The 8826-nt window shown below is 43.7% G+C and overlaps 1 protein-coding gene across 1 annotated transcript; it reads right to left on the bottom strand.

Moving 5' to 3' along the window:
* Positions 1–2607: 2607 nt before the first annotated feature.
* LOC115163184 (WD repeat-containing protein 20) lies at positions 2608–8740 on the bottom strand. The gene is made up of 4 exons (XM_029714856.1): positions 7813–8740; positions 7082–7264; positions 4398–5774; positions 2608–4173 (listed from the first exon to the last, which is right to left on the bottom strand). Exons 1-4 carry the CDS (start codon positions 8281–8283, stop codon positions 4126–4128), a joined length of 2079 nt encoding a protein of 692 aa, XP_029570716.1. The 5' UTR covers positions 8284–8740; the 3' UTR covers positions 2608–4125.
* Between the last annotated feature and the right edge of the window lie 86 nt (positions 8741–8826).

The raw sequence follows: 8826 nt of genomic DNA, 5'->3' as shown, positions 1-8826 counted from the left end.
CAATACAAAAACACCCTAATGATCGGTTGACAAATAGTGCCTCCCACTTGCCAGGCGATAGCTGCATGATCATTTGTCAGCTTATTGTGCCGTGGAATCTACGTGAAAAATACATTGGATTTGAAAAAAGGTAATCACCTGTTGTTTTGGGGGTTACACTTCAATCACATGATGATGTCATCATGGTAACCAATTTTCAATATAGACACATTTTGAATAACACATGTTGAATTTGTATCTTTGAAACAATGTCAGATCTTCAATGTAATATCCACAATAAGAAAAAAAACCTATAGGCTGGGCAGCACCTACTAGAGTTATTTCTTCAGTCCCCCATGCAGGGTTTTAACCAAGCTTTGGTATTTGTCATTGACTATTACCAATGTGCTATCGTGAGAATGATTGTTGAGAAATCTCCACTTAATAGATTCACTGTTGCTATCGAAGTCATTCCAAAAGGTAGGTTCAACAGAGCAATGTAACATGTAACCATCCTTTATTAGCCATGTATCATCAATGATGTTATTTAGGCCTATATAGCATTCAGGAAGTCATCAAAAGCTATTGTTTATATTCAGCCCAGGATTCAACTAAAAATAGACAATACATATAAGCCTAGGGCTTCAAGCTTTGGTTGATTGCAAATGGAATCTACAAGTTATGTTGGATTCACATCTCCATCTCAACCAAAAATAAAAGTTAAAGAATAGGATTAAATCAAATTAAACTGTGTTTAAATGCATTTTAAGTTTGAATTGATTTAGTCCTATGCCTCAACTTGGATTTTTGGTTGAAATGGAGACGTGAATCCAACATATAATTAAAGCCAGACTCAGTGGCACAGATGGAGCTATCCAAGCAGAAGATTCATCTTCTTCAAATGTTTATATTTGGTTGCGTTGACAACCAAACACAAGTTAATAACTTTTGAGATAAGGTAAATAGCCTATTAACTTGTCGACAAGTTAACAAATGATATGTTGGATTCAAGTCTCCATCTCAACCAAAAATAAAAGTTAAAGAATGGGATTAAACCAGTGGCTCAGATGGAACTCTCTCCTTTAAATGTTGATATTTGTTTTGTGTTGTCAGCCAAACACAATTCAATATTACTTTTGTAAGACAGTAAATAGCCTAATGTTAAAGCTTTCTTACAAACGAATGAAACAGTATATATTCAAACTTAAAATGAGGAACCCATCCATGGACACATTGAGGTTACTGTAACAATAAATGTATTTTATGTAATCATAGAAAGCGTGCATGTTCAGGGTCGCAGGTCTGTGGAAATGTTCACAATTGCTATAATAATCCGCACAGAATCTCAAATGGCATTGATCACTAGCACCATGTACTTTAATGTCATCGCAACTAACTGCAATCCAGGTCATTTGGTTGTGCTATTAGATCAAGCACAGAGATAACACATTCAGTTGTACTTAAATAAACATTTTAGACATTGACTTTCCATTAGAATTTGGTTGTGCTTTTAGATGGTTGAAAGCAGAGTGATAACACATTGGGAATTCAACAAACTTTTGGCTGTCTTTTTGAGTGGGTGAAAATAGGTTGGAATATGATCGATCAACGTTTCTACCAAATATTACCCAATTCTCCACATTGAAATGTGTGCCCAGTGCGAATGTTTATCTGATTAGGCTACTTCAGAAGTCTCCTGTAGGCTACAGCGCACGTTCGTCCACTCCAATAGAATTCCAGCTTTCAAACTGATGAATGGAAAGAGATATCGGCTACAAAACACCTAAAAGTTTAATAACATTCGGATATTGTCAAGCCAAGGCTTCGATACTTGGTACAAGGTAGGGAGGAATGTATTTTGTCTTTGTCGAGATTGACATCCAGTAGTCTATTTGATTGTGGTGTTGTAAACGCAAACCATGATTTTGAAGCGCCCAATGTCGGTAATCGGTATGCAGGACTATACTTTGCATATTCATTGTTTGGTGCATTGGCACAGAAACGTGTTGGTGAAAAATTCCATGCATATATTTATCATCAACATTTTGAAAATCAGATTTCCCCTAGCTGATCATTTATCTGCAACCGGCTCTGATCGTAGTGTAATGAGCAAGAGACGGTTTCATGTCATTTCTCTGGACTCAATCGTTATAGCCCAGTGAAATAAAACTCTCAGTGCCGTCTACACTTACAAGCAAACTCAAAACATGTGTTGCCATATTGCTCTTTCTTTAAATTAAATATTTTCCTACCAGATACCATTCTCTGGCATGTTTTTAACTCAACATTTGTTATGAAAACCAGTCTCTCATGCAAGATTTAACAAATACATTGAGTAGCCAGCTGGCCAGCACAAGTGAAATGTTCTGCCCGAGATGATGAAAATCTCAACAGGGTTTCAATGTTCAAGAAACATAAAATCTTCACATTTTTCAAAGTCATGGAAAATAAAACTTTAAACTTTGGTAACAAGAGAATAGATCTTGGATGACAAGATAAACCTCTATTTTGTGATAATAAAAGCGCAAGAGCCTAGAGTATTTATCACAAAAAAATATAAAAATGAATTAGATTCAGATATTCCTATTGCAAATCAATAAGATGGATATAGCCTGAGAATAACAGGTAGCATTTGGGTTTAGAATTTTATTAACAGATCTCCATATACAAACTTGATACTGTGATGTCATTTGCAACTAACTTCATCACCTCAGGCATATGTATAATGCACACTGAAACATTACATGCTATGGTTTGCTGTAAAACGGTCAAAAAGAAAAACAAATGGAAATGATTTTCTTCCCTTGGCATAAAATGGTTAGTTCCCATCGTCTTGCAGTATTGAACAAGGCATTCAATCAGATGGTAGTCTTCAGTGTACATTCAATTATTTGAGTCTTGGTTTTAGTGTCACCTTTTGCTATTTCACAACTGTTATTAGGACATACACTAATAAGAGGGTAGCCCCTTGAACTTGCCAGAGCAAACAGTTCTGTTACCAACAGTGTTCTTATCTTAACTGGCCAGATCTTAAAAAACACACAAAGTCACTTCTTCTCCACACATTTTTGTTGTTGTTGGTCCACCACCATTTCTAGTCTGCTGTTATTACACTAGTAGCTTTGACTCATTTGTTGTCGCATGCCTTTCAGCATACCGAACCTCAAAGCCCACACAAAATCATTTCTAGGTAAAACAATGGTTTGATGCAAGGCCCACAGGTTGGTAGAATATCATGGATATCACGTGCAGAGAATCCACAAATAATACAGTCCAGTTAGAATCAGTAGCTTGAAATGACTTGAAATAAATTAAACATAACACAAAAGAAAAAAATCACAACAAGACAAACTGCATCTAGTTTCCTTCTGTGGGCTAAAATTATGACTGTCGAATGTGCAAAATCTTGCAAGAGGCATTGCAGGTGTGAGTGGAATGGAGCCTATTGGAAGCTACACTGATCGAAAGCGTACTTGTGTACAGTGTGTCACTCTGTGTAGTCGTGTTAGGAACAAGTATACCTGGCAGCGGACAGTCTCAGCTGAAGAGTGTAGTACCAGCCATAGGAAGATTGCTCTCCGTACTGCACCAGGGTCAAAGTCTTTGATGCCGAAGACCCTAAATGCGTCCATCTTTATCGACAAACCAAACCAGTTTGCTTCAAGGGACATGACAAATCAAGGACCTCTATCACACAGAAACACTACATCTTAAGGTCCCTAACTGCAGACATTCAATGTTAACTGTGTCGCTATGTACAATATAGGATCTACATATAGTAATATTATTCTATTTTTTTTCACTCGCTTGAGTCATTATTTCGAGACTCTATATCCTCTGAATTTATAGAGTATTCGTATAATTATTTACAATATAAATTACTTCAGTCTTGTGATAAGGTAAATAAATAAAATGACTGACTTTCGTAGTGTTAGCAGGGTGGAGAGGAGTCTGCCTTCTCTATGCTTCTGGGAAAAGAGGGACGGTCCCCATTTTGCTTTGTAGTCTTTCTAAAGAGAAGCGGTGAGAGGCAAGGGAATACATCAGGGGTGCAATACTGTGATGATTGAGTGCAGATGCTGGCCCCTCTTCAGCCATGATGGGGGTTTGGTGAGGGGAGGAGGGAGTGTAAAGTTCCACTTCCAGCTATACGACCGTGCCACTGGGAGAGTTCCCGTTCTGTGCTGTCAGGTTCTGGAGGAGGGGGCAGGCAGCGGCAGGGAGGGGAAAGAGAGAGAGAAAGGAAGAATGTTTAGACTCATGGCAAGTAATCCATAAATACTCAAGAGCAGAAGTCCTTTCAAATAACTTGGAGTATAAACTACTACACTAAAAGCTGATAGGACAGCCTACAGAGCATTATTCATTGATAGATGTTTCGCTGCCATAACGTTACAGACGCTGGGCGCAGGACTCACCGCTTTACCCGGCCGTGCCCAGGTGCAGATGAGGCCCTCCTGGCACGCGGTGATGATGCAGTCGTCCATGAACACCAGTACGGTCAGCCTCTCATGGGCGATCTTCTTACACACCAGGGGCTCCAGCAGGGGCACCTCGTGCATCCGCGGACACAGGGTGGTGCCCAGGACCTTGGCGGCATCCAGGCGACTGCTGCGTGGCGCTACGTTGATCTTGTCATTGCTCTTGCTGATGTTTCCCAGGCTATGGTAGCGCTTGTGCTCCTTCTCCCCGCCCACCCCACTCCCTCCAGACTTGTCCGACTTCCGCTCCTGCAGGGAGAGTGTGGCGAAGCGGCCGATACTGAAAGGGGTGGCGTTGCCCCCTCCGCTCCCTCCCCCGCCCTCTGTCGTGCTCTGGCCCTTAGAGACGTTGGCCACGGCGGGGTGTGGGAGGGAGTTGGAGCGCGACAGCGAGCGGGGGAGTGGCAGGGGCATGGTGGGGGGCTGGTGGGGGTTAGTGGTGGGGTGGTGGTGGCCCTCTACCCCGCCTACGACCCCTCCACTCCCTCCGCCTGTAGTGTTGTTGATGGTGCCGCTGACAGAGGAGGGGATGGCGGGGCCGAAGGTGTTGGTGAGGGCACGGGACAGGGGCAGCCGCGGGTACAGCACGTCATCCGTCAGGTCCCACAGGCAAAACTGGGTGTCCTGGCCCACCGAGCCGAAGCGGTAGGTGACGGAGGGCGAGCCGCCCTTGGAGCTGTGGCGGGAGAGGCGTGACAGCGTGCTGCTGGTGCGCACGCGGCCAAAGTGCAGCGGCCCCTGCTGTAGGTCCTCCTCGCTGCCACTCAGCTCCATGGGCTCCTCGTCCTCCAGGCTGGTGGTGAAGGGGTCAAAGGCCACCACGTTCACCCAGGACTTGTGGCCGTGTCCCCGGGCCACCACGCGGCTCTCCGCAAACGACCACACAGTCACCAGGTCGTCCTCGCCGCCCGTGGCTAGGTATTTGCCGTCGGGGCTCCAGGAGACGCACAGCAGGCCGCCGAAGTAGCTCTTCATCACGCCCTGCAGCTCCATGGAGTCAAAGTGGAAGACCCGCAGGCAGCCGTCCTGGCCCACGCACGCCACATGCACGCCGTCCGGCGAGAAGGCAAACTCATTAAGGCCTCCGTTTCCTACGGCCCAGCGCAGCAGCGGGTTTCGGGGCGTCTTCGTCTTGCAGGCGTAGACGGCAAAGCCCTCGCCCTGGCGGAGCAGGGAGTACTGCGGGGCGGCGGTGCCACACGGGTGCTCCACGTTGTAGAGGTAGAGGTGACCACTGGCGTATGAGGCCAGGAACAGGTTCCCTGACTTGGGCAGCCATTTCAGACAGGTTACCTTGGACTTGTCTATCATCCTCTGAAAGGTGACATGGGGTGCGTGGAGAATAAGAATTTTATATTAGCAACACTGAAACATTTGACACGCTTATATGCTCTTTTCAGCAACAATGGTAAGAGATGTATCTGAAAGAGGATGCCAACTGTCACGACAACTAACTAATATCTGAACTGGCAGTGGTTATGTCCTCCTAAAGTGCTTTTAGTCCAGGACTAGGTTTAATATGTCTGGTAAACCAGACCTACAGTGCACTCAGTATTGGGACAGTGAGGCTTTAAGCTCTACACTCAAAAAGTTTGGATTTGAAATCAAAATAATTAAAGTGCTGTAATTTCTAAAGGATATGGATGACAATATCCTCAAATGAAAGCTGACAGTCTACACTATAACCCCATAGTCAAACTTTTAAGTCTAGAGCCAAAACCAAAAAAATGCACTGTCCCAATAATTACAGAGGGCAATGTATATCATCAACTTGTTTCTATGTTATCCTATGATAGAAGTGAGGCATGTTGGTATATCTGAGCTATGTGACAGAGACAGAACAGCAGAGAGAGTGTATTTAAATCCAGTGCTCCGGAGGAGGTTCATTGACTTAGAGGAGAAACCAAGCAAAGGCAAAGAAAAGTACACTATCATCATCACACTCCATCTTCTGAATTTAATTAAAGGCCCAGTGCAGCCAAAATTCTGTTTTTCCTGTGTTTAATATCATATTGTACAACAGCTGATGAAACATTTTATCAATGTAAAAAGCCTGATAGGTGCTGGTTGAAAATACAATCTACACAAGACCTTCTAATCAGCAGGTTTGCATGTGCGGTAGTTTCAGTTTTCCATGGTGACATCAGCATTCACTAAATTGGTTAGTCGGCCAATAACAAAGAGAGTTCCAAACCTCTCTGGCAATAACTGCTAGTTTTCAATTTGACCCTCTCCTCTCAGTCCCCTCCCAGACAGTCCTGGCAACGTTCTTGCTTGAGAATTTTTTGTTGTATATATTTTTTCCCCATTTTAATGGAAATCTATTACAGTAAGGTACTTAATTGTTACCCAGAAATTATTTGATATTTATATAAAAAATGGCTACATTGGGCCTTTAAGAACATTATTCTCCTAAAAAGGCAGGCAGTACTTCAAAAGAGCTCTTAAAAAAGTATTTGCAGTGTTCCAAATATTCCTATGAAATAAAGCAAATGGCAACAGAGACATAGGCTATAGCTCACCCCCCACCCCAACACAGACAAGAAGACAGAGATAGGCGCGCGCGCACACACACACACACACACACACACACACACACACACACACACACACACACACACCTCCTCATTGAAGAGCTTGCTTGTCTCCTTCTTAATGGGGTCCAGGTATTGAACCTGGCCTGCTGAAAAGCCCACAATGAGGGCCACACTGTCTGCTGTGGCAGAGTACTGGTTGAAGTCATGGCAGGTGGGCTGGGTGCCCTTGTAGATACGCTTGTCTATAGGTTTACTGAGGTCCACAGCCTACACAGACAACACACAGAGGGGGAGAGAGTTAGGAGCAAGCAGCTTTTATAAAGAACAAGTGACAGTATAAGGTAATTCAAAAGATCCTTTTCAAAAATGTTTACCTGTTTATGTTCTATTTCAGTGATTGTCCCCTTTGTGGAAGTTCAATTTGGTGCATGTTAAAAATACATTTGAATATGGCAGAATAGAGGAAATAAGTGTTTAAAATTGAGATTCTTCCCCATTGAGGCATTTTTGGAATTCAAAACCGCGATTGAGTGATATAAAACCGGATGCAAACATTTGCTGTCACAAAAATGACGCGCTACTTGTAACATCAATGCAGCTACATTCTTGAAACTGTATTTCTGATATGTTGCATTCCAGCCACATCGTCAACACGCCTTTACTTGCATGCAACATTTTCTGTGGTCTACTGATGTTTAGCAAAACAATAATTAATGCACGATGATTCGATTGCCTCAAACGAACGTGGCTAATGTTAGCTAATAATCAATCTCAGTCGTCTATTAATTAACTGCAAGCTCCGTTATTCAACTTACTTTCTTAATATTTGTGTAGGTGTAGAAATAAAGCTCTCTTCCGATGTTAAAACACACTCTCTCGGATTCTTCACTCGGGTCCTCCGGCTGAAGCTTCACCATGGAGACCCGGACAGGAGGGAGGAATCCCGCCGGAGAGGAGTTGGCTGCGGCATTGCTGGAGGCAGCTCCGGGCCCCTGCACCACACCTACACCACCACCGGGTATCGAACCCGGTCCACCCCCGGGGCCCACCGTGGTACCTGCGGACAGACCCCGAGGTAGTCCGCCTCGTTGTTGTGAATCCGAGAGGGTCAGTAGTTTGTAAAAACCCTCTCTAGTCCTGAACTGGGATTTAATCTCATTGATATCCTTCAGAGCGCCTCCATCACCGGCCATTTTTAGAAGCCTACAAACAAGCCACACAGGAAACTGGAATTTTGACCTGGAAATAATACTCGAAACTACAATGAAAATGGGAGCGACTGGCATAGTTAGTGAGTCTCTAGATCCAAGAAATTAATGGGTCATCAAGCGCATTTTTTTTTTTTTTTAAAGACTACTATTCAGTGAGCAAGCTGAGAGACCCTCTTCAAGTGTCAGAAATGAAATCATTGGTCATGGTAGCCTAGTTATTACAGCCAAAGAAGCATGGGTAGCGCGCACCCCCTCGAATAGTGCGAGTGGTGCTGCAAATTCAAGAGTGTCGGCAAGCTGCGCTGCGCAGTCGCCATACATCTGTAATGAGGAGCTGCAGCTAGGCTACTGATGTTTAGAATGAGGTGATTTCAAGTTTTGGTATTCATCCCTCTGGCTGACCATCATGAACTGGTAAAAAACCACACCAGTTTGCAGCAACCTCCTGTGCAGTTTGCAGCAACCTCTGTGCAGACCTCAGAGAAGTGGGAGCTCCATTCAGAATAGTGTCTATGGGCAATTCAACTTTGTCACTCCAAAAACACTTTCATGCACTGTGAAATTAGTTGGCCACTTGTTGACATTCCAGTGTTATGAAAAATAAGTCAGATTTGGAAT

The sequence above is a fragment of the Salmo trutta genome, chromosome 26 (assembly GCF_901001165.1).
Source record: "Salmo trutta chromosome 26, fSalTru1.1, whole genome shotgun sequence".
Taxonomy (NCBI): Eukaryota; Metazoa; Chordata; class Actinopteri; order Salmoniformes; family Salmonidae; genus Salmo; species Salmo trutta.
The sequence above is the reverse complement of the archived record's forward strand: the minus strand, read 5'-3'. Positions and strand labels throughout refer to the sequence as shown.

Bases quoted from the DNA above. Each gene is read 5' to 3' on its own strand.
- LOC115163184 (XM_029714856.1), bottom strand. From the start codon at position 8,283: ATGCCAGTCGCTCCCATTTTCATTGTAGTTTCGAGTATTATTTCCAGG. The intron at 7,265-7,812 runs GTAAGTTGAATA...TTGTCTGTGTAG, and splicing joins CCTACACAAATATTAAGAAA to GCTGTGGACCTCAGTAAACC. The intron at 5,775-7,081 runs GTGTGTGTGTGT...GTCACCTTTCAG, and splicing joins GCAAGCTCTTCAATGAGGAG to AGGATGATAGACAAGTCCAA.